Consider the following 23,526-nt stretch of genomic DNA (forward strand, 5'->3'; position numbering starts at 1 on the left):
AGAAACACCCACAGTCCCCATGGGGTCACGATACCAAGAAACTATGATATCTTCAGCGGGGATCATACCCGGATTCGATTTCTGCGATCCAATGCAGACCCTCCAGGTTGTCTTAGCATGACTCTTGGTGTCGACGGTCCGTGGCTGATTGGGGCTGGGCAGGCCATATTGGACCGTGTACCTCCTGCACGAGAATAAAAAATTGTAAAAAAAAAAGGCGGACTAGCATATATAAACGTGATCGGTTTCAATCCAGGCCTTTGACAGCTCTACTGGTCAGCAGGTTGTACTCGACACTTGAACAATAGTCGTCAACATGATTGCGGTGGGAAAACAGCGTGAGGAGAATGTTTCCGAGCCGATCCTGGCCAGCTTGCTGGCCACCGATCGGATTCCATGGTACAAGAAGCCAAATTTGAGACGGTTGTACTTTATTTTGTTTCCGGCTTGCATGGGGATCGAAATCACGTCGGGGTTTGACTCGCAATTGATCAATACCATCCAGATCGTGTATAGCTGGAAAAAATGTTTGCCCTCATCGATTATTCTCCCTGATACTCTACTTTACAAGATACTAATAAATCAACGGCAGACTTCGGCCACCTAACTGGCGATATCGTGGACGGGCAAGCTGAGTATCAGATCGAGGAAAATCTCCTGGGCTTCCTAGGCGCTTCATATTCTCTAGGAGCAATTCTCTCTCTGCCGTTCGTGCCCTGGTTGAATCAGCGCCTTGGACGACGATGGACCATCATGTTTGGTTCTTGCGTGAGTTTGGTTGGTGCTCTACTTCAGGGGCTCTCCAACGGCAGTAAGGATATCTACACTATCTCACGATGATTCACTGACTTACTGACGGTTTCTCCTAGTCGGCATGTACGTCGTTGCGCGTATCATTTTGGGCTTTGGCATCCCCTTCTGCATCGTTGCAGGTTCCTCCCTAATCGGAGAGCTGGGATATCCTAAGGAGAGACCCATCCTCACATCGCTATTCAACTCGTCTTACTTCATCGGCCAGATTGTCGCCGCTTCCGTAGGACTGGGCACCGTGAAAATTGCGTCCGACTGGGCTTGGAGAATCCCGTCCCTGTTGCAAATTGCGCCTGCAATGATTCAGATCGTGATGGTCATGTACATGCTCTACCTCCTGTCGGGGAGTCGCACTCGCTCATAATGCTACACAGGTTCCTCCCCGAAAGCCCCAGATACCTAATCAGTAAGGACCGCTACGACGATGCCTTTGACATCCTCACGACGTACCACGCAGAAGGAGATCGCAACTCAGTCATCGTGAAAGCCGAAATGGCACAGATCGAGCACACAATCAAGATCGAACTGGAAGAGGCTAAGCAGACATGGTGGGATATGTTCCGCACGGCCGGTATGCGGCGTCGACTTTTCATCACTGCCTTCCTCGGCCTGTTCACGCAGTGGTCTGGCAACACTCTAATCTCGTAGGTATCTGCCGGATCCCTTCATTGTTGCAGCTCTACTCACGAAAATTTTACTGCTTAGGTACTATTTGAGTGACCTACTCGACCTGATCGGCATCACCGACAGCGTCGTCAAATCCAAAATCAACATCGGTATTGCCTGCTGGGCTTTCGTCTCCGGCACAGCACTAGCGTTGACGGTTCCGCGATTCAGACGTCGACCGATGTATCTCACCTGTGCCTGTTGTATGCTCTGCGTCTACGTCGGATGGACAATCTCCATGGAGCGGTTTATGACGACCCAAGCACGCGCCGCTGCCATCTCCACCGTGTTCTTCATTTTTTGCTATTCCCCTGCATACAACTTGGGCTACAATGCTCTTACCTATAGTAAGTTCTATTCTTGCTTCTCGATTAGTACCTCTTCATGTGACGATTCTAATATCAACGAAAAGCCTACCTGATCGAACTATTCCCTTACTTCGGTCGCTCGCGCGGTATCTCCTGGTTCCAATTTTACGGCCGGGGTGCATCGTTCTTTGCAACATACGTAAATCCCGTTGGTCTTGCACGGATCAAGTGGCGCTGGCTTCTAGTGTACTGCTGCTGGTTGGCGTTTGAACTTGTTTTTATCTTTTTCTTCTTCCCTGAGACCGGGGGCGGGCGGACTTTGGAGGAGTTGTCTTTCTGTAAGTTTTCTACCCCGAGAATCACAAAGGAATATGTAAGCTCATATCGAAAAGTGTTCGAGGACAACACAAAGGCAAATAAGGTTTCTAATGCTGTTCATGAGCAAATCGATGATGAAGGTGAGGCGAAGCAGAGTATAGCGCATGTGGAGGTCCAGGAGACTAAGAGTAGTGTTTGATTGTGGGCTTAACGAGCCGAAGAAGTCAGGTGGATTAGGTAGTTTTTGTGTGTTTACTATGCTCTAGGGTTAGTTCTTGGAATGTGAAGCTTTTGCAAGTTATCTTCATCAAACTTCTCCGCTTCAGGTCCATAGAAATTTTCTATGAGGAGTTCCCAATCTTTATCTCTAGAGCTATCGTGGCATCACAGCAGCAGGTTCCATGGTATCATTTCCGCTTTATCTTCATTTTGTAGAAACCGGCTGATCGCCAGTCAGGATTCGACAACCATGTCCATGCCAGCCTAGCACGATAGATTAGCCTACACCCACTTTGATCTCATATGTCTAGATGCAAATGGAAATCTTCGGCTGCAATCATCTGGTCACTCGTCGATAGTTGCTGGGATATTCTATCCCCGCGGGTAACAGATGCTTTCTTTCGAGCAGTGGCGCTGGCGGCATATATTGTGAAGGCATCGACCAGGTAGGTTATTGTCGGGATCATGCAAAGAATAGCCCCCTTTCTATCACCCCCTTGGGGTACGGACTCGCCGGCTCCGCTGTCTCTACTGGTTCCACCACCGCCCCTCCACCACCCTAGTCTGGCCCGGGTCATTTGGGCTCTCTCTGACGCTACAGTCTAATGTGTTTACGTATAAGACCGTAGGGACAGGTGACCCGTTGCGGCTGTTGAGATCACATCGCAGTCATGTGACACTCCCTCTACAAGAGCCGTGTAGATAGTCAGTTTAGATAACCTCATCACTTCCCTCTTTAGACAACTTTCAATCAAGCATTTTGCACTCTTTCATTTCATCCCCAGAGCGCCAGTATTCAGCTCTCAAAAGCGGCCAAACTATAAACACCACCACCCTCTTGGCTGTGTGAGGTCGTCCAATGAAATGGGTGTAGTGCGGGGATGCATGAGTAGTCCTATGCGCCATCTGTTTGCATGAATATTAGCCGACGGAGGTGGAGTTTCCACTAATAAACGTCGCTTGATCTTCTCCGCAACCCCCAATCCTTCAATCAAACTCCGCTTTCCTTAAGTGTTACAATAAGTGACAACTGCACGGCCCTCGTATTAGCATATTCGGTGGAATATTTCTCCGGCTTGCCAATACTTTTCTGTGAGTAGGCCCTTGATTGGACCGGCCCATGCACTAGGGCTATAAGCCCAAGGCAAGCTGCAAAGCCATGCCTATACCGGCTCTGCTCAGAAGTTTATTCTCCATGCATATCACGTAGCTCCGTAGTACTCGTCCAATCTCCAGAGGCGATAACCTTCATAGTGGGTGTTCCAGTATAAAGAGAGATCTATAACACAGCTTAATCCCTTACCTTTGTTGTACTCCCTAGGTATTCGTTACATTGCTCCTCCATGATGCATTTCATTACGGCTTCACTGCTGCTCATCCTTCCCAAGGTTATATGCGGCCCATTATCGGCGGACAACTCGGCTACAAACGTCGTTAGACTAACCTACCAAACGAACAACAACGCAAAGCCAATTGCAAAAGACGTTGCTGCGCTCTCTATTGAATTCTGCTACATCACAGACTATCTCGGCGATGTCGACCACCCTAACTCCCTTTCCCTCTTCCTCCTCCAAAACATTGAAGACATAATTGGTGCTCCTCCAGTCATCCGCATCGGTGGACATACCCAGGACGCTGCCTCGTTCTGTGCCACCTGCCCACAGACTTTAAACAACACCTATGAAACCGGAAACGAAGAAGCCATCGCCGTGAGCTTCAATAAAGGTCTCTTCACTGTCTTAAACGAAAACGTCCCACGGCGCCAGGAATTCATCTTCGGACTTAACTTCGCCTGCAACGATGTCTCCGTCCCCCTCGCTGAAGTCAAAGCCGCGGAGAAGTATATGCATCCGTCGCGCCTGCGCGCATACGAGCTAGGCAATGAGCCCGACTTCTATAGCTCATCACAGCGCCCCAGGCCATGGAATGTGGGCAAGTACGTAGCACAACAAGAACTTTGGCTTGACCGGCTGGGGAAGGAGACGAAGAAGGGTTTTTCGATCGGAGCGCTCGCGCAACTACCTATCTACCAGGGAAATTTCTCACTCGCAGAGATAACCGCTCTCGGGCTGCCGAAAAAGGTAGATTATCCGATGGATCTTTCGGATCACGCGTACCCGTATTCCCGCTGCGATCGTAAGTGCTATTGACCGCGAGTTGTACGTCCCTTTCTAACGAATCTCAGCCGCACGAGCAGCCCAGGTGTCACTTTCTGGTCTCATGAATCACACTGCCTTAGTGGAATACTTTTCCCAGTGGACCCCCGAGATCAAAGCTGCAAATGATGCTGGTCTTCCATTCTTAATGGGCGAGACGGGCAGTGTGTCTTGTCACGGAGCACAGGGCGTGAGCAATACCCTTGGCGCCGCGTTATGGGAGCTAGACTATATGCTTCACGGCGCGACCATAGGGATGAGCGGTGTATACTTCCACATGGGGACACCATTCTACTACAGTATGTGGCAGCCCGTTGCATACAATGGAACCGCTGCTACAGTTTATCCTACGTAAGTTATACTTCGATACATCTTCAGCCTCTCCATACAAAGAAGCCAAGCTGGGATGAGACTGACGACGTGAATGCAGGTATTACAGTATGCTTTTCATGGCGACGGCCCTCACGCTCAATAACCCGCACATCGCCTCCCTCCCAGCAACAGACCCCGATCTAGCACTGTATGCACTCTACGAAGGATCCACATCAGCTACTATGAAGCCCGAAAAGCTCATCATTCTCAACATGGGTTTCCTCAAATCAAACCTAAGCAGCCCAGTTGCTCCGTCAAAGGCAATTGACGTCTCGCAGGTTCTTGGAAAGCGGACAAAAATAACGCGGTTATCCGGACCAGGAAGTGACGCCATCTCTGGCGCAACGTTCGCTGGGCAGAGCTATGATTCGGGCAGGGCCAACGGAAGGAAGGCGGTGGAAAGGGCTGGAGGGATCGTGGTGGTGAGGAGTAGCGAGGCTGTTATTGTTGAGAAGTATTAGAGAGGTCTACAATAGTAGTAGAAACCGCAGAGGTTGCTGTCTCTCTCAAGATACATGCCACGATTGCCACGTAGCAACGATATAGTCCAAAAAATGTTATACAAATATCGTGGAGCTTTCCATAGGCCCGCACGCGACTTTGGTGAGGATAATTAGGAGGAAGGTAGGTTCCTGGACTCCGATCTTGAACGTCAAATATTGAGATATCTGGTGTGGTTTTGGGCGCGCGTGCGGTCGTAACTCCGCTATAATGGGGTCCGGATTATATGTGGATTCTAACGTCTTTGAACCCGACAACGGATAGTTTCCAGTTTGAAAGCTTTGCTCCGAATGGCAAGTAAGTTGTCAGGAATGGACCGCTGCATTTCCTCTGGAACTGGCTGCAATAGGAATTCCCATTGTTGGGAAATGAGACGAACTGTTAGTCCAATTGGGCGGAACTACAGTAAACACCCTTGAAACTTCTAATAGAAAATTGGGAATTCCCATATGACTAAAAATAATCCAAAAAGTGACTACCTCGCGTTGTTCTTTTATAGGCCTCGCGATGGTGCCAATATTTAGCGTGAAGTAGACTTCCTCATAACCCAATTTGGGTCGAAGGTTCCGACCCAGAACCCAACCTAGCCTAGGTCCAGGTCGAATGAAGGGCAAAACTGCGTCCGAATCAGCACCCAACGGTCGCTCGTTGACTCCCCTACCACGGAAGATAATACGAACGCATTTGGTCGATACCTACCGACCCCCGCAGCGAACACCCACATCAGAACCGCACCATTGGACGGCCCTTCTACCCAGGACGTGCAAGTCGCATGGATTGGTACCACTAAGACTGGATAGTCATCCGGTTCAATGACCCCACGTCGGCCGAGACGGCCCGCAACAAGACGGAATGGTTACGCGAGTTAGGCAACGAGACAAGGCTGGTAAACCCGCGATTCGGCGCTTTCCGAAAAATGTTGGGGGCCCTCGTTGCAACGAAGGAGCCTTGCCTGGTCAATCCTATCCCATAACTGGTAAAGCTGATCAGAGTTCTCTGGGTTGCAAGTTATGCGGACGATTGAGCAGTGCGCCCAATTTAGGGCTTGAGATACTCTGATGCCCCCGGGAGGGCGGTGGTTGGAGCTTCATACATAGTTCGATAGTCCACGTTTCTGACTGGGATCCTTGCTTGTGTTCACCCTAGGTTTGTGTCCATATGGCGACAGACTGAGTTTAGTTATCTGCGAAAGGGGTCCAGCGCGCTGTTATTAACACATTTCACTCTAAACCTGTCCTGGTCCCCGATCACCAGTTCCAAGAAGTAATCAATTTGACGCTCAGTGCCGTGCTTAGTCCTACTTAGGGAGCAAGCAGTGAGCACTAAAACGGAAAGAGCAAGTCATGGGGCGCCAGACATTATCCGGTCTATATGTAGAACCCACTGCCCCAGGCAATAATTATTACCCCATCCGGACTAGCGCGATCGCGTCGCGTTATCTCAGCTCTTTCTTCATCTTCACTCTCAACCCTCCATTCAACGAGAGGAGAGCAAATCTCCCACCTTATCCACCATGCTATCAGCAACACCGCGCCATTCCCGGGCACCGCAATCGCATCCCCCATCCAGCGCGGCCCGCAGCAGAAGACAAGAAAGCCAACCGGCCTCACGCCCGTCTCTACCCCCCTACGAAACCCCCGAAGCACCTCTCACAGCTGAAGGCCAGCGCATGCTAGCCTCGCTGCTTGAATCCCCATCCATGCGCCACCTGAAAACTCACATCCAACACGCGACGGAGAAACTCACCGATTCCGCAGGCGAGATAAACGACCGCCTCTGCGACGCGAAAGTGCGATACCAGCGTAGCAAAGATGCTCGCCGACGCCATGAGGAGGGTGCAGATGGGAACGAAGAAGAGGAGAATTCCGAGGGTGACGATGAGTACCGCCGGCTCGAGGACTCGGAGACCAAAGTTAATGCCGTTACTGAGCGGCTCGAGGCTAGGATGCGTCTGATGATTGATACGGAGGCTAGGTTGCAGGGTCTGACGGATGCTGTCACGGATCTACAGAGGGAGGAGACGCAGGCGCTGACTGCTGCGTTGGGTTCTAGACGCACGCGGAGACAGAGGCAGCGGCATGAGGATGATGGGGAAGAGGAGGATGATGATCAGGAAGATGAGGATTTTGAAGCCACGCCGGAAAGAGAGATGCGAGAGCGCAACGCGCAGAACCCGCTTAGCCGCAGGGTGGAAGACGCGATTGCAGAGAAAGGAGGCAAGTGGGAGGATCTGTCTCTCACAGAGAGGTGCGTGTTTCCCCACCTATCATAACAACAACCCATCCTCATGCTGATGTCTTGCATTACAGGTATTCAACACACAACGCCTACGTCGGCTTCTATCGAATGGTCCACGACTCCAAATTCCCCGGCGACGAAGTGCCACCACTCCCACACTCCTCGACCTGGTTCTCACACCTCGAAGACCTGCACACGCAGTCCTCCCAGCACCAAAATACCAGCGCCAGCCAGGCCCAAGCGCGGCGCTCCCGCAAACGCGCCCGCAGCGTCGACTCAGACGACATTGCCATCGAGCGCGAGCGCATCTCGCTCAAATGCCCACTCACCCTCCTCGACTACCGCGATCCAGTGACCAGCACGAAGTGCCCGCACAGCTTCGAGCGCGACGCAATCACGGACATGATCTCGCGCAGCAACTCGTATGCCCCCTCCGGTGGGCGGCGCGTCCGCATCGTCAAGTGTCCTGTGTGCGATATCCCGCTATCGCTGGCTGATCTGCGGGCCGATCCTGTTTTGTTACGGCGGGTGCGCAGGGTGCAGGAGCGGGCGGAACGGGCGGGCGATGATGATGAGGATGGGGATGGGGGCAGGGATGAGAGTGCAAGCCGGGATGGTCTGTTGCTTACGAGCGATGGGCCCAATGGGTGGGATGAAGATGTAGATGTTGATTTGGACGATGAGGATCAGAGGGAGAGCGCTGCTGCTGTTGCTGTTAGGGTTAAGACGGAGCGGAGGAGTGTGCCCCCAGAGCAGAGTGTGTCCTCGGAGCAAATGAAGGTTGAAGGGACGGGAGATAATAGCGATGAAGCAGATGGATCATCGGAGAACGGCAGGACCGACTCTTCGGACGAATAATCCTTTCCATCTTAGCAGATGGGAGAATATAATTCTGATGGGACACATTTCATTCACCGGAGTAGAACTTGTGGGAACAGCATCTATCTGCTCGAACACTGTAGAAACGAGAACTAGGGCTCTAATGGGAATGGACCATCAACATGTAACAAACAAGAGCTCTAGCTCTAGCTCTGTCTTTGAACTTGACAACGCATAAAGTGTGCACTGGACAAAAGAAATAGACAACAAGGAAAACAGTCATCTGCGATCGACGCAGGATGGACGACTCCACACAAAAACAACATGGCACTTTGGTAACAATGTCCGCACAACGGAGGAGACCCAGACTCGGTCATCGGTTGCCCGGAAAAAGATCAATGGGGATGGGGATAGTGGGTATTGGTATTCGCTCATTGGGGAAAAAGGAAAGGAGAACAAACAAACAAACATCAGGTTCATAATGGACAAAAAAAGCCATCGCTTTCCGCGGAGAAGCAAGTGGCCGAGCCAGCCAGCCACTTCAACTGTCCGGCACGGGCACACTTGCGCAATCCCCTCCGAGGCGATGAACACACACGCAAAAAAAAAGATCATGTTTCTCCGGCGGGAATTCTCTCCGACATTGCTTTTCCGGCTGGCAGGTCACAATTACCCTGCGAGGATGACGAGGATAGGGATGGGGGGACCTCGACGGTCAAAGATCACTGACAAGGAAACCGGGTGGTGAAAACGGAACCGATTGGGCAAAAAAAGATGCAGACCTCGACAATTCGGCTGTACGAAGAAAAGCATTTCGGGAAATCGCCTATTTGGTGATGAGGTTCAGATAATCGGCGACGATAAGGGTGACCATCCTGATTAGAAAAATATGGGGTTAGTGGGGACAAAAACACACGATCAACCACGAAGTGGGGGCAACTAACGCATGAGGCGCGATCCGCACGTAGTATGTTCCAAAGCCGCGATAGAAGCGCAACCAGCCCTCCTCCTTGACGACCTTGCGGGCGCAGTCCAGCAGGCCACGGTAGGGCAGCTTCCCGGTGTTAGGGTCCTTCTGCTGCTTCTGCAGACGGGTCTTGATGAAGTCGAAGGGCAGGGAGAGGAACGAAGCGAAGAATCCCGCGATGGCGGAGGCCGCAAAGGTCTGGTTTTGCGCGCTCAGGGTCGTGTGCTGTTTCAGTTGCTGCTTTGCCTCCGCGAAGAAGGTCAGCTGGCCGAGGTTCAGCGCCATGGCACGCACGACGGTGGGCAGGGCGCCGGCCCACAGCGCGCCGACGCCTTCGTGCTTGGGGATGCGTATCAACGCATCGAAGACGGAGCGGTAGTTGGCGCGTGCCTCGGGTGGCTTGAGGCCGTCGGACTGCATGCGCACGAGGGCCAGGTCCGCCGGGTTTCCAATCATGGCTGCCACACCGCCGGCCGTTAGGCCTGCAGCGGCGCGCTCAGCGAAGGTGACCTTGCGGTCTGCGGTGTCGGCGCGCGAAGTCAAGGCCTTGAGGAAGGTGTCGAAGAAGCCGAGCCGGGCGGTGGTGTAGACAGCTTGGCGGAGAAGACCCGCCGAGAGACCCGTGTACAGATCGAGGACCTTGCCCGAAGCGATGATGTCGCGTGTCACGCCCAGAGCCGATGGGCGCGGACCTGTCCGCGCTCCCTCGCCGGCTAGCTGGAGACGCACCTTGACCATGTCGACGGGCTGGATCACGCAGGTGGCTGTCATGCCGGACAAGCCACCGTTAACGAAGGGGAGCGCGGCGCGGGTCCACGGGTGGTGCAGAAAGTCCGAGGTGGTCTGCGATGGATTCTCAATGGCGGACTGGGTGGTCTCGGCCGCCTTGGTGGCGGCATCTTTGACAGACTTGGATGCCATGGTCGTGATGGATGATTCACACCAGATCTGGGATGTGGTTAGTGTTGTGGACTAGATGGTAGATTGGTGGTCATGGGCAGAAGAACAGGCCGTCACAGTACCCTGCGTCGTCGCGGGTGGAAACGGGGAACTCATGAACTCAAGAGGGGAAGCCAGACTGGGACCAAACAGGGGAATGAACCTTCTTTCAGTGATGTAGACTGGGCTGTGCGAGAGTTCAGCGATGGGCAGATACCACGAACTCGATGACGTGAACACTTGACTTGAAATGTTCAAGGTAAAACAAGAATAGTCAACGCGAGTGAGGAACCAGAATGAAAAGAAGAACAGAAGCAAAGCAAAGAGGAGAAGAACAGGCCGATGAGGAGGCGCGTCACGGGCAGTCAGATGATGCGGGGGGCTGTACTGGACTTTGTACTTCCGGCGGTTCTTCTTGTCTTTGTATTGTACTCGTGTACCTCCTCTCCGGGTCGGGCGGCTACTCTTGTCTCGGTTCCACTACAGACTGTACGATCAAGTAATTATGCCCTCTTGGTCTCTACGGAAGAGCTCCCCACCGTTGTCGATCGCCCGGGGTTGTCGCACGATGGACAACTGTCTCACTCGTGGGAATGCGGGGGACAGGGAACGGACTTCCCTGTTGTGCAGTCACCGCTATTTATGGCTAACCTGCTCATTCACTCCTCCTTTTATCCCTTGCTTCGTCTTCTATTTCCTGTCTTCTTCATTCTTCATCCTCTCTCGTCATCTTTCTCCACACCTTCCATAGCGCCACGAGCTAAACTCGGAACCCCACTTCTTCGCGCTATCCCCTTTTGGGCGCCCACGAGAACTGCTCGGGAAACCGCCTGGCCCGACCGAATACAAAGCTCGGTCAGCTTGGTCGGACAGCACTGCTGCTCTCCGTCTGCCCGGATATCCGAGGGAAACAGGCATCTTCTCGAGACAAGCCCTCGCCGGCGGACAATGAATACCATTCAGACCAATGCTGGAGTCGCCATTACCCACTAACTTAGGCACGGGTCCTATCTACAACCAGCTCCTGGAACACTGCGCGGGACCTATCCCAACAATTCGGCAACACAAAACCCTCAATGGCAACCCAGATCGGCTATTCCGCAATACCAACACCTGCGGTTGTTCCGCCTCAGTAATATTCTCCCGCCACGCTATCCGCGCCTCGGACCAGCACCCGAGCACGTCAACATCCACGGCAGTTAGTCCAATCGGCAGTCCACAATTACATTCACATCAGGAACAGCTACGTTGACCTGACATTGGCCCACTCACCCCCTACCCAATCCCCTGCTCGCACATATCAATTGACTCGCCCGTGCTTAGATATGTAGCTTTTGTTGAGGCGACGACAGGGCCTAGCCTCGACCCACCGGATCTACGTTAATGCTATGATTCCTCCGATTCAGGGTGATTCTTTCCGCCGATGACCGGCGTTTTATCTGCGGCATCACCACTCGGCTATCATCGCGGTGTTTCTCGGCGCTGATTTTGTGACTGTTTTAACTCGTCGCATGTCTGGCGTTGGTCATAGCCTATGAGAGGCTAATCGGTGTTGTAGAAAAGTCCTAAGCGGGGACCAATGCCTTGAGCGCGCACTAACATGGTCTTTATCCAAGTGACAAGCTTGTGCTGGACGAGAAGTAGGAATTGGCGAGGCCATCGCCCTGTTGGTGGTCGAGCTCCTGTCCGGAGGATACGATGCGTCTTCGGGCTTTGCTTTGGTCTGTTGGGCCAACTAGACTGGAAAACCCGGGATGTCAATCCGTCCGAGTCCAGATACTCACATTCTCACAAGACTATGCTAAGCAGTCGATTAATTGGGTATTTTTCTTGACCGTCCAATGTACACCCGCAGTATTTTATACAACATAGCCAAGTAAGTCGTGGACTACAGTCCGTTGTGTACCAAGTAAATACGTATCCCTTTGTTATTTTCCGGCACACGCATGACTCCCGCGGTCAGTACTCTGTACACTATAAGCAAAACGGACTCCTCTGGTTTTCCAATCAGCAAGTAGACGCAAGACCCGGAGCTCCGCGACAAGCACAATCCCTGCAACGGGTTCCGCCGAACATAGCACAGTATAGTAAGTAATACCCATCCAATTCCTACGTACAACCGTGCTATTCTTCCGATATCTAACTGAGTATGTAGAAAATATGTTACCCACCGCGGAAACAAATCCACTCCCCTAGCCCTGTCTCTCTGTCCTCTCCCGCGGAAAGGGTTGTCGGCAAGGACGCACGGCTCGGAAGTCTCCCCGTCACCGGCTTGGAGAGAAGGATCGGTAAAAACGATCGTATTGTCGGGCGGCGGCTGTGCGGGTGCGGGCTGCGGGCTCTGGGAGCGGTACGCGGCAATGGTGGTGGATTCTCGGTGGGGGGTTCGGCAGTCGGGATGTGGACACTCTATAGATGGAGGATGTCTAGGCTGGACTCTACTTTTTTTTGTTTAGATGGGAAGTAAGCAGGTCATCTGTTGGTTCTAGAGATTGGATTGATTATTCGTCTAGGATTAATAAAATAATACGCCACAACAACGTTAGGTCATGGCAAATCGGGCGCCAAAAATGGCGACCTTGGACGCCATTTTCGAAGCCCTTTTACCAGGATCTTAATCATCCACACGTCATGTTATAAGATTGAGCTATGTGTCAAAAATGCTATACCACTGGACCAAAAAGCACCACGGGCTCTTGACTAGCTAATACAGTCATTTGCATCTTCGACGGACGGATCTTGGGCATGCGAACCAATTGGAGTATCAGAGGGCACATATGCTGAAGTAAAGAACATTACCAATGGATTAGCGAGGTCTAATAACTATCTATCCGGTTGGGCACATACGCTACTTTAGGAAATTGATGGTTCATCAAACCATGCATTGACCATATCCTCATACGCTCGTCTCTCCGATCCAAATTCAGTCTTTAAATGCTTCATACTTTGATAGACCGTACGAGCCATTGGCATCTCCGCAACACATCAAGCGTGGTATAGCTGGTGAGAAACGTATTAAAACTCCATCCCTGTTGTTATTCACTCCATTGTTTATCGCACTCCAATACGCCAATTGGTTCGCATACTCAGGATGCGTCTGGGCATCCTCACCAGTAGTTATAGGAGGGACTAGGGGTGAGACCACAGGGATTTGAGGCTCCTCATGGAGATCAGGGTTGACATATTCCCAAACACCTAAAAGTTCGGCCTGAAGCTTGACATTGGTAATCCACATCCACTCTTTTCCCTTCCTAGGCAGCAACCAGCTCTTTTCATGCATCAAGTACTCTCTGGCGATGAGTTCGGCCATGCCGATTAACAACATCCACCACAAGTGGCGTACAGGGATTTGCGATATTCTTAATATGAATCATTTTAGCCCTCAGGGTGCCAGTATTACCGTCCTAGATTATCCTATTCTTTCTTCACATTCAAGTTCTTCCGCGCCCTAGCCATCAGTTCCCTCAAGCGCTCCGTCGCCTTGCTATCCAAAAACTCAACAACCTGCACAACCTTCTCTTGAGACTCATCCATCGTCAAAATAAAGATGTATTCACCCTGGAACTTCCAGTCGTCTGCGGAGACATTTTCGCCTTTGGCTTTCTCATGAAAAATGGTTTCACTGGTCGCCCAGATTGTCACCTGGCCTAGACCTTCATTCTCGAAAATCTCCTTGGGATATACGGGGAAGCCAGCTAGAACTTCTCGCAGACTTCCTAGATGACTGGCAAATGCAGCTGCGTCCATGGACTGTGGGAGGTTGAGGGAGGCGGGGGCGAATTTATGCTCAGCTGATGGGGCTAGGATCGAAAGGAAGGCTTCTGGTGAGAGGGTTCTGAATCCATCGATGTATGCTAAGGCCGTCTGGTGTAGTTTTGAAGACATGATTGCAGGTTGATGTAGATTGGGAATGGAATGAAGAGCGATTAATCGTGATATACGTCGGGATCGGACTTAAGATTATTTATCCCCGCCGCCTATTTCTTACCCGATCTATCAAAAACTACTGTATACACGCACCTCACGGGAGCTGATTAGTGTACAGTGTATAGGGGTGGGTGAACCCCAAACACTAGGCAGCTTTGGCGCATCTCATCAAGCAGGTCCCCCGGCTGTGCGATCTGGTCATCGTCTACAAGTAGGGTCACGACTCCTTCTAACGTTCATCAAAACGAGCTAGAAGGTAACGTGGCGCGGTTGTCATTCACTCCTCGGCGGGGGGCGGCGTCAGGAGGGCTTCGGCCCCCGGGTTCTACGGGCGGCGCTTCCAGGCCTTCTCGGCGATGGCGAGGCGAAGGGCGTCGGTCCTTGCAGTCGGGCGGTCCTTATGGTGGCCGTAGCGATCGCCCCGAATTCAGCGCGGGTTGCCAGTGATTACGCAGGGCCGGCAGATCCAGACGCGGAGGAGGCCGTAAAATGTAAATATATTCATTTTAAATAGATCGACAGACTAAGTAACGGATAAAATCACATTCGTGGTTCAATCCACAACTCACGCGCGAAAGCGAAAGTCGAATGTGTTTCTTGTCATTTCATGGATCAATCTATCAAGCCATCAATCCATATCAGGAAGGAGGCTAGTGCTCTCGCAGGATTTGGAATCGGATCTAGATTCGACCAAAAAGAAACAAAGAGCCTCGCTTGCTGGGATATAGATAAGCGAACTTCAGCAGAACCCATACGGGCCATGAAACGGAGCACGACTTGAATCTAGTAGGACAGACGCATCCACCGGGTCCCGATCAATTATCTCGCATGGTATTAGAACAAGCTAAAGAGAGGGGCAGTTGGAACTCTTGGGGCGGAAAAGTCGGTGGCCAGGAGCCAGGAGCCAGCCCAGTTATAGAAGCAGGTAGGACATTTGAGGCGGGGCCGAGTCAGAGGCCACGGCTGTTAGCGCATGCTGAAGCTGGGGCCAAAGTTAAATCGGCCACTACACCATGCACGCTGGGCTTTAAATGCATGAAACCCTGGTTAGCGCCAGCGCAGTGCTGTCGAGCTATGCAACGTGGTCTAGAATTCCGCCATTGGGCTTCGTCGTGACCATACACCTTCGAGTCTGGCGGGTGTGAAACCAACGAGAACCTATATTAATTTCCTATTCGCACTCATCCGGGCCGAGGGGCCATGAGCCTCTTCCCGTCGAATCTGTCAAAGTGTTTCTTCTCTCCACACGTGCCTGGACTAGCAATTGTAGTTCACCACGTTTCCGGAGCCTCTTCTGAACTCCTAATGGATGCAACCACTTGATACGTCAATTGGTGTCCATTTTTCGCCCGGGATTGCTATAGGCTTATTTTGGTCCCACTTCGTTCGAAGAGTGATCAGCACGCGTGGTATACAGCATATTCTCCAGGCCGCGAAGGAAGCGGGGGGAGAGGGACATTCCACGAGAATGCAGCGCTACATATGTTCAAATGCTTATAACAAGATTTTGCAAGGTTACTCCATGCACCAGTAACTCAACCGCCCCACTCAACGACGATGATCTGAAGCAGGGATTTGGATCCAGAATGAAGATCCGCTCCGGAGTACATAGTGCTAGGCTCATGAACCATTTCCCTCGTGGCATCTAGTCTTAAGGAGCCCACGTTTCGGGTTTGGGGCCACGCTGATAGCGTGCCCTGCGGATCCGCCTTTGGTACAATATACTACTGCATGTAGAATCCCACATGCAATGCGTCGCTGGGGCCCTTGTATTTCAAGTCTTGCGAAATTATTGCCGTGAAACTGATTTACTGCGCTGATGGAGAGGCCATCCCACCTTTAGCGGGGTCAATATTGGAAGGAACGCAGCGCTAACGGGCCATTTACAGGATGTTTAGAATCATTCGGGCAGTCCCGAGAGTCTGTATGGCTATCCAACTTTCCTAGCTCTGCGAGTAGATCATTTGGGTCATGCTTATCAGCTCAGTTCTCCCGTCCTCTCTGGCTTATTTCTAGCTTCAGTGCCCTCCTTCTTCCTCACGTCAACAAGAAACTTATCTTCTTCATTTCTTCACCAGTCTTCTCCCTATACCCGGTCCAGCTGTTTACCTTCTCGTTGGTTGGTTATATTCCAGACCAACATTTCAGTCCATCATCCAAAGAAAATCTTTAATATCCCCTCTTAATATGGCCACGTCCATGGGTCAGCAGCTGGGCCTCATGCGGTCCATCAAACCTTCATCATTTCAAACAGTCACCAAGCCTCCCTTCCGTCGAAACTTTGCGATGAATGCTTTGAATAAGGTGTGTCACATCCCTCTTAATCCTCGCCAGGTATGAATATGCTGACATTAATGCGAATACAGCCTTGGACTAGTTCTGTTCTCGCACCTGCCCCGTCAGAGGAGCAACCATCCACTGTTTCACTCCGGCAGAGCCTTCTGCATGGTTACCGACCCGATATCCGACAAAGCGGCGGAGGCCGCGAAGCTAAAGCGGCGTTGATGCTTGGCCCTCACCAAAATATCTGCTACTATCCAGGCAAACTGCACGGCGGTTACCAGGCATTTCTCATGGACCATATCTTCGCCGACTGCTGCTCTCCAGCCCTAACAGCCAATCTAAGCATCGACTTTATGCTCCCGATCCCACCAAAAACAACATTGCTGCTAAATGCATGGCCAGCCAAGATTGAAGGTCGCAAGATCTTCATGGAGGGTTCCATTATGATCACCGAAGAGATGACTGGCGAGATGGTATCAGCTGCCCGAGCCAAGGCTCTTTTTATCACCCCCAAGTACAAGGCTACTTAGATGGGCACTAAGTACCATGTCGACAAACGTCAAAAACACAGACATTGACGATTAAAGCCCCCCTCCTCTTTGCTCTCAAGCCCATTACTTCCTGAGTTTCAACTCGGGAGATTTACAACGTCACTATTTGCTCTGCAAGTTTCCACAGACACCCACATTCCCGCGATTTCGGCATTTGAGATAGAAAGACCAGTGAACGCGCACCACCTTCAAAAATTCGCATCGAAACCATTTTGCCAGCCCCACCCAAGACTTTGAGCATAAAAAGCGGGATCCAGCCCAGCAGCAGTTTCACGAAAGTGGACGAACTCAAGCTTTGAACAAATGTAGCGCTGGCCCCCGTACTGCTCTCATGAACGGAATTTGGATATACGCAGCCTCCAATACGGCCCGAGGGGGTGAGAGCGGATAAAAACCTCTTTTAGCGAGACTTTAGAACACAATAATAGGAATAAAAATTAATTTTAATGCATTTATTTCCGCGATTGTGCGCTTCGGCTTGTAATGACCGGCGCTAGATAGTAAGTCCCACACCGTGGCGAGGGGCTGGGCGCTTTAACCAAACCTATAGGTAGGTGATATGATATCTTCCTAGATTTTACAGATTAAAAAACTGATAATGGTGGGCTGAATGGCACGCTTTTCACCTAGATGCTTGCTGATTCGGCTGGGGGAGACCTCTAATGGGGACCTCGCTTTTTGCTATCTTCGCATTGCCCCTCATGCAGACTTATCAGTCGTTGGTGGGCGACGTGGGATAGCGGAGCAATAAATAATAGAACGAAGGATTGAATGGTGTCCCGGACATCTCCTAGTGTCTCACGAAGAAATGATGCTTTGGCTGGTGTCGAAGGAGCCGACTAAGAAAAGTCTTATTCATACCGATTTTTTGTGGGTAAATTCCTTCAAATTGCCTTGCATATCCGTAACAGTGGCCTGTACTCGGGTAATTCATGATCAGCTTCGGTGTTATCGTGAATATGTTATTTTAAATGCATGGTGATGCAACACATGCACCAAGGGGGCTGAGACGAGGTTAATTGGAAAGGAGAGATCGGTCTCCGTTGTCGGGGCATGAGTTGCGAACACTTGGCCGGAAAGTTAACTCAAGAGTCTTTGACCTCCGCAACAAGGGACCGAAACGATCGTAAAGCATGTTGTGATGTGGGGTAGTTCCTTCGGGTGGAGTACCAGGATTGGCGGGTTTGGAATTAAGAGATGTTTACTATCACCGATATTACGTCTAGAGAAGAACCGATAATGACATAGGTACTCGCAGAATCCGCGACGATCCAAACTGGTACCTTGCCGGCCAAAACTGTAACTTACTGGGACACCGCTCCTGTTTCCTCTGAGCAACACTTTGATGTCTTCTCAGACAGGTCAATCCTTCACACGACTCGCGAGCTCAATGATCTGGTAAAGAGTGAAACACGGCATTAGACTAGGACAGAGAGAATCTGTGGTGCCTAGATAATCAGACCGCATGGTCTGAATTTACTTCTTTCGTGTGGTGAACCCCGGATGTTGGCGGTTATGTGGACCCACCAGCGAACCATGGAGATCCAACCGTCATCCATTTGCGGCCCTGTCACCTGTCACTTGGACCTAATGATTGAATTTTTAGACAGATCTATGACATTATCAGGCCGGCTTTTAGGCAGACCACATTTTGGAAACACCCGTGCACCGCTTGAAGTACCGTCTTTATCTAGAACTAGCAGCGATCCACATTGCTCAGATCAAAGCACAGCGGACAGCCTACTAGTTCCTGAATTGCCTTGATTTCATCATCATGAATCTTCTGACGACACTGAAACTGCTCCCCATAGTGATTACATGGCTCGTGGTGTACAGCTATCCGGAAGCTCCTTGTTCTTCCGATGATTGCAATAACCTGCAAGGAGACTCAGGGACCGTGACGTCTTCATCGCTTTACAGAAAAGCACTTCCCAATGCCCCCGACGGGTACACACCCCAGGGTGAAACCTGTCTTGTAGATAGACCATCCATCCGCAATGGGTCGACACTGTCAGCGAACGAAACGGCATGGCTGAAACAGCGACGAACCGTCACCACTGATGCTATGAAAGACTTTCTGGGCCGACTGGACTTCGGCTCCCTAGACGCATCTTCACATATCGAGCAGAATGCTGGAAATGCATCCGCACTCCCAAATATCGGGATCGCGGCGTCCGGCGGTGGTTATCGAGCGCTGATGAATGGCGGCGGCGCCCTACAGGCTTTTGACTCTCGAACGCCCAACTCGAGTCTTCAAGGCCACTTGGGAGGGATTCTGCAGTCGGCTACATATCTCTCCGGCCTGAGTGGGGGCAGTTGGCTGGTCGGGTCCATCTATCTCAATAATTTCTCGGATGTCACGTCCCTGCGAGATAGCGAAACGGTGTGGCAGTTCCAGAATTCCATCTTCTCCGGCCCAGAGCATGGCTTTGATTTCGGCGTCAGTACGGTCAAGTACTATTCGCAGTTGGATGATGCAGTGAGCGGCAAGTCGGACGCTGGGTACAATGTTTCTATCACGGATTACTGGTAAGAGCGAACATTCTGCTAGATCTGCTTTTCTTGGACATTGGTGCTGATGTGACCACGAAGGGGTCGCGCGCTCTCCTACCAACTCATCAATGCCACCGAAGGTGGTATCAGCTACACTTGGTCCTCCATTGCTCTGAGCAAGGCTTTCCAGAACGGTAGTATGCCTATGCCTATCGTCATCGCGGATGGCAGAGCTCCTGGGGAGATCCTCATTCCAGACAACACGACCGTGTTTGAATTCAATCCGTGGGAATTTGGGACCTTCAATGCCCCCCTGGAGGCCTTTGTGCCTTTGGAGTTTATCGCGTCCAACTTCTCCGCCGGGACGCTTCCCAAAGGCCAACAGTGCGCTCGCGGGTTCGACAATGCCGGGTTCGTGATGGGGACATCGTCATCGCTATTTAACCAAGCGTTCCTGCAGCTCAATAACACCGACGGGTCTCAGGTAGTGAAAAATTCCCTCGAAAAGATCTTGGGCGCGATTGGCGAGGCCAACAACGATATCGCCGTGTACGACCCGAACCCATTCTATCTGTACTCTAAGCAGTCCACGTACTCCAGCTCTATATCCTTGACCTTGGTGGACGGTGGAGAGGACCTTCAGAATATCCCTTTGGAGCCTCTGCTACAGCCGGAGCGCAAAGTGGACATGATCCTGGCGTTAGACTCATCCGCCGATACGAGCACGGGATGGCCCAACGGCACCGCCATGGTCGCCACGTACGAGCGCAGCCTGAGCCCGCTGGGCCAGAGCAACGGCCTCGCCTTCCCCTCCGTGCCGGACCAGAACACCTTTATAAACCTGGGGTTGAATAGCCGTCCGACCTTCTTCGGCTGCGACAGCTCTAACGTCACCGGCGCGGCCCCGCTGGTGGTTTACCTCCCGAACGCGCTGTACATCTACCAGTCCAACGTCTCCACATTCGACCTAGAATATAACACCACCGAGCGTGATGCCATCATCGAGAATGGCTACAACGTTGCCACGCTGGGAAATGCGACTATTGACCCCGATTGGCCGGTCTGCCTAGGTTGTGCCATCTTGAGTCGGAGTCTGGAGCGCACCAACACCGCTGTCCCACAGAGCTGCACTGCGTGTTTCCAGCGATACTGCTGGAACGGCACAACGAACAGCACCAATCCTGGCGCTTTTTATCCTACCTATAAGCTATCGCAGTTACATGTCTAGCAGCGGTTCAGCAGCCTCAAGAAGTAAGATTTTGCTTGCCTTGGATTATATATCGCCTTTGAGGAGGCGGTCTGCTTCGGTTGCGGTTCAGGTAATCGATATATGTGCCTAAGGATTGATAGCATTTTGGAGAAGTCGGTCGTTTTTAATGCAGTGCGCTGCGTTGTTGTGAGTACAAAGCAAAGGAGTGAATATTACAGCGGTTTTGAATTCGCTCCTCAGATGGAAAATCTAAAATACGTTGTTGACGTGTCAATTGAGCTTTGTGGATTAGTTAGGTACGCCAGGCGTCCAATGCTCATTTGTGCTGCGGAAGTGATAGACGTCATCCCGGGAATCATCGATCTCTATATTCACCATCAAATTCACAACTCTTCCATTTGCTCTGCTTTGTTCAGTATTAAATTTTGTGAAACAAAGCCAAAGCACTTCAGAGAACACAATGTCAGGAAATAGGGATATCCTTATTGTGGGTGCAGGTCTTGGCGGCCTCGCAGCTGCGTGTTGCTTTGCCAAGGATGGTCACCGTGTCCAGGGAAGCAGACCACCTGCTGAAATTAGCTTCCATCTGATACTAATCCTAGGCAGGTCTTTGAGCAGCGAGATAAATTGTCACCAAAGGGAAGTGGGCTTATGATACGCCCTGGTGCGTCTCGCATCCTTCAATCCTGGGGCCTTGGAGACGCCATTGAACAGGTTGCGGACACCTGTCTCCCATTCTCCATCCGAGATCTGGAGACCGACAAGGATAAGATACGAAGTTTACCAGCTTCACTTAGCAAATACCCGGATTGGGGCATTCATAGACCCATTTTACAGGATATTTTATACCAACATGCCGTGCAGGCTGGTGCCGAAATTACCTTCGGCAGTATCGTCGAAGACTTCTCCGATGAACCAGACAGAAGGCCAAGCCTACAATTTCGAGAGGGTAAAACAATAGCTGGCGATCTTATCGTTATTGCGGACGGCATTCGATCACGCTTACGCTCTAAAGCCTTGATTGACGTATCTGCGGGCTGGTCGGTGGACCCCAAAATCAGCGGTTCGGTATTTTATGGTATAACAGTGCCACGACAACACCTAGAGTCGGATAATGATGCCGCGTTATTGCTACAGCAAGATGAACCATGTGTTTGGGTGGGCAATGAACGCTTTGTTGTTGGTCGAAAGCCCAGAAAGCTTGAATTCTGGAGCGGATTGTTCGGCCTTAATCATGATGATGGCCAAGCTAGTATGTGGAATGAGGTATGCTTTTAGCACTATGGAAGCTATCTGGTAGGCTAACCATAACTAAGGACGGTGATATCGCCTTTGTGAGGCAGCGTTTTGAGGGGATCTGCCCATCTCTCTCAGGGGTTCTCAAATTGGCGTCAAAGTGTGACAGATGGAAGATCGCCGAGATGCCAAATCTTCCTCGTTGGACGAGCAAGACTGGCAGGGCCATCCTACTGGGTGACTCGGCGCATGCAATGGAGCCCAACGCGGCACAGGTTTGTCTCCCGTCGAGACTTCACGGATTGGTTGGAGATATATGCAACTAGAGTCTTGTGCTAATTTTCTCTCAATAGGGATTATCTCAGATCATTGAGGATATAGGAGTTTTGCAGACATTACTTTTGTCATACCCCTTTTTGGATATCTCTGTGATTAGCAGATTCTGGGAAGATATACGAAAACCCCGAGTTGAACGCATCAAGTCCTATGCCGCTTGGAACACGCAAATGTTTCTTGGGAAAAAAGATCATGCCGCCTCGCATTCGAAATATGCTGATAGCGACTGGGAGTCTATCAGAAGCATTGAACCGAATTCTGCTGCAGATTTCAAAAGCCCTGCATTTTTCAAGTGGGCTCACGACTATGATGCCATTGAAGAAGTGAGTCTGCCGCTCGGCTCGGGCGCATCCCTACGCGCGAAGGAGAGAGGAGAGAATAATATGATACGAATTGCTAACAAGTGACTAGACCCACAAATACTTGGAGAAAGCCAACAGAGCAAGATCGAGATTGTAATGATTCCCAGATGAGGAATACAGTAACCAGAGGAAGACTACTTGTGTTCTGTAGATAGGAAACTTGAGAAATTAAATACGGTACCAAACTTTTAAATTGATTTCCAACCAATCGTGGTAATTTAATGAGGCCAGGATTCCGGTACAGTATGATGGATCACAACAAGTCCCAGTTTTCAAATGTCACTGATGGCACTTTCAAGGCTGAATTTCGACAAGTCCCTGACGCGATGGCCAGAGATAGCCTTGACCCTAAGAGGTCTACAATTGTGCCTGTTTGCGGAAACTCATAGTAAGTTTTTAGCACGTATGTATGTCCATTCCAGGGAGCCCTAGGGCAGCCCTGCTAACTGTCAACTTAGGGCTTAGGACCGCAAATGGGCCTGGTCTCCATCCTGGCACGGGCTAAGGACGCATTATTCCCACGAAGTCGGATTTGTGGCCTTCATTGCAATGTCTGTCGGTGCCAATTTCTTGTACGTTTGCGGCATCTGCACGCTGTCCCAGATGTACAACAACATGGGCCGGGTTGCTATCGAAGGCGCGTACTATCTGACCTACCTTGTTGGCGGAGTCTTCTTTATTTCCTCGGTCCTACATTTGGTTGCATCCTGTATATCGTTTCTCCGGTTGAATAACCACTAGGCCCAAAATACGGAGCCGCACTCAGCCTAGTGGTTGGTGGTTTATAATCAACTTCGGCAAGGGGTCGGGGTAAA

General features: G+C 51.1%; 10 protein-coding genes across 10 annotated transcripts; 7 read left to right on the top strand and 3 right to left on the bottom strand.

Annotated features, from left to right (window-relative positions):
* Positions 1-316: 316 nt before the first annotated feature.
* On the top strand, positions 317-2,301 carry N7474_002766 (uncharacterized protein; the record flags this gene model as incomplete). The annotated part of the gene is made up of 7 exons (XM_057194181.1): positions 317-527; positions 593-811; positions 870-1,131; positions 1,185-1,454; positions 1,516-1,823; positions 1,889-2,122; positions 2,177-2,301. 7 exons carry the CDS (start codon positions 317-319, stop codon positions 2,299-2,301), a joined length of 1,629 nt encoding a protein of 542 aa, XP_057055536.1.
* Positions 2,302-3,667: 1,366 nt separating this feature from the next.
* N7474_002767 (glycosyl hydrolase family 79 C-terminal domain-containing protein) lies at positions 3,668-5,310 on the top strand (the record flags this gene model as incomplete). The annotated part of the gene is made up of 3 exons (XM_057194182.1): positions 3,668-4,457; positions 4,507-4,828; positions 4,908-5,310. 3 exons carry the CDS (start codon positions 3,668-3,670, stop codon positions 5,308-5,310), a joined length of 1,515 nt encoding a protein of 504 aa, XP_057055537.1.
* A 1,553-nt stretch (positions 5,311-6,863) lies between these two features.
* On the top strand, positions 6,864-8,446 carry N7474_002768 (SUMO ligase MMS21; the record flags this gene model as incomplete). The annotated part of the gene is made up of 2 exons (XM_057194183.1): positions 6,864-7,597; positions 7,660-8,446. 2 exons carry the CDS (start codon positions 6,864-6,866, stop codon positions 8,444-8,446), a joined length of 1,521 nt encoding a protein of 506 aa, XP_057055538.1.
* A 787-nt stretch (positions 8,447-9,233) lies between these two features.
* Positions 9,234-10,295, bottom strand: N7474_002769 (putative mitochondrial dicarboxylate carrier protein; the record flags this gene model as incomplete). Its single annotated transcript, XM_057194184.1, has 2 exons — positions 9,234-9,282; positions 9,352-10,295. 2 exons carry the CDS (start codon positions 10,293-10,295, stop codon positions 9,234-9,236), a joined length of 993 nt encoding a protein of 330 aa, XP_057055539.1.
* Positions 10,296-11,920: 1,625 nt separating this feature from the next.
* Positions 11,921-13,623, bottom strand: N7474_002770 (uncharacterized protein; the record flags this gene model as incomplete). Its single annotated transcript, XM_057194185.1, has 2 exons — positions 11,921-12,053; positions 13,400-13,623. 2 exons carry the CDS (start codon positions 13,621-13,623, stop codon positions 11,921-11,923), a joined length of 357 nt encoding a protein of 118 aa, XP_057055540.1.
* A 104-nt stretch (positions 13,624-13,727) lies between these two features.
* N7474_002771 (uncharacterized protein) lies at positions 13,728-14,198 on the bottom strand (the record flags this gene model as incomplete). The annotated part of the gene is made up of 1 exon (XM_057194186.1): positions 13,728-14,198. One exon carries the CDS (start codon positions 14,196-14,198, stop codon positions 13,728-13,730), a length of 471 nt encoding a protein of 156 aa, XP_057055541.1.
* A 2,384-nt stretch (positions 14,199-16,582) lies between these two features.
* Positions 16,583-17,053, top strand: N7474_002772 (PaaI family thioesterase; the record flags this gene model as incomplete). Its single annotated transcript, XM_057194187.1, has 1 exon — positions 16,583-17,053. One exon carries the CDS (start codon positions 16,583-16,585, stop codon positions 17,051-17,053), a length of 471 nt encoding a protein of 156 aa, XP_057055542.1.
* A 352-nt stretch (positions 17,054-17,405) lies between these two features.
* On the top strand, positions 17,406-18,496 carry N7474_002773 (uncharacterized protein; the record flags this gene model as incomplete). Its single annotated transcript, XM_057194188.1, has 2 exons — positions 17,406-17,451; positions 18,333-18,496. 2 exons carry the CDS (start codon positions 17,406-17,408, stop codon positions 18,494-18,496), a joined length of 210 nt encoding a protein of 69 aa, XP_057055543.1.
* Positions 18,497-18,848: 352 nt separating this feature from the next.
* Positions 18,849-20,795, top strand: plb2 (lysophospholipase Plb2; the record flags this gene model as incomplete). Its single annotated transcript, XM_057194189.1, has 2 exons — positions 18,849-19,603; positions 19,667-20,795. The coding sequence occupies 2 exons, from the start codon at positions 18,849-18,851 to the stop codon at positions 20,793-20,795; spliced, it is 1,884 nt and encodes a 627-aa protein (XP_057055544.1).
* A 442-nt stretch (positions 20,796-21,237) lies between these two features.
* N7474_002775 (FAD-dependent oxidoreductase) lies at positions 21,238-22,288 on the top strand (the record flags this gene model as incomplete). The annotated part of the gene is made up of 3 exons (XM_057194190.1): positions 21,238-21,324; positions 21,384-22,043; positions 22,094-22,288. Coding segments are annotated over 3 exons (942 nt in total), but the record flags the coding sequence as incomplete, so codon positions are not given.
* Between the last annotated feature and the right edge of the window lie 1,238 nt (positions 22,289-23,526).

Source organism: Penicillium riverlandense (genome assembly GCF_028828495.1).
Source record: "Penicillium riverlandense strain IBT 135883 chromosome Unknown utg000002l_segment0_segment0, whole genome shotgun sequence".
In the NCBI taxonomy this organism is placed as follows: Eukaryota; Fungi; Ascomycota; class Eurotiomycetes; order Eurotiales; family Aspergillaceae; genus Penicillium; species Penicillium riverlandense.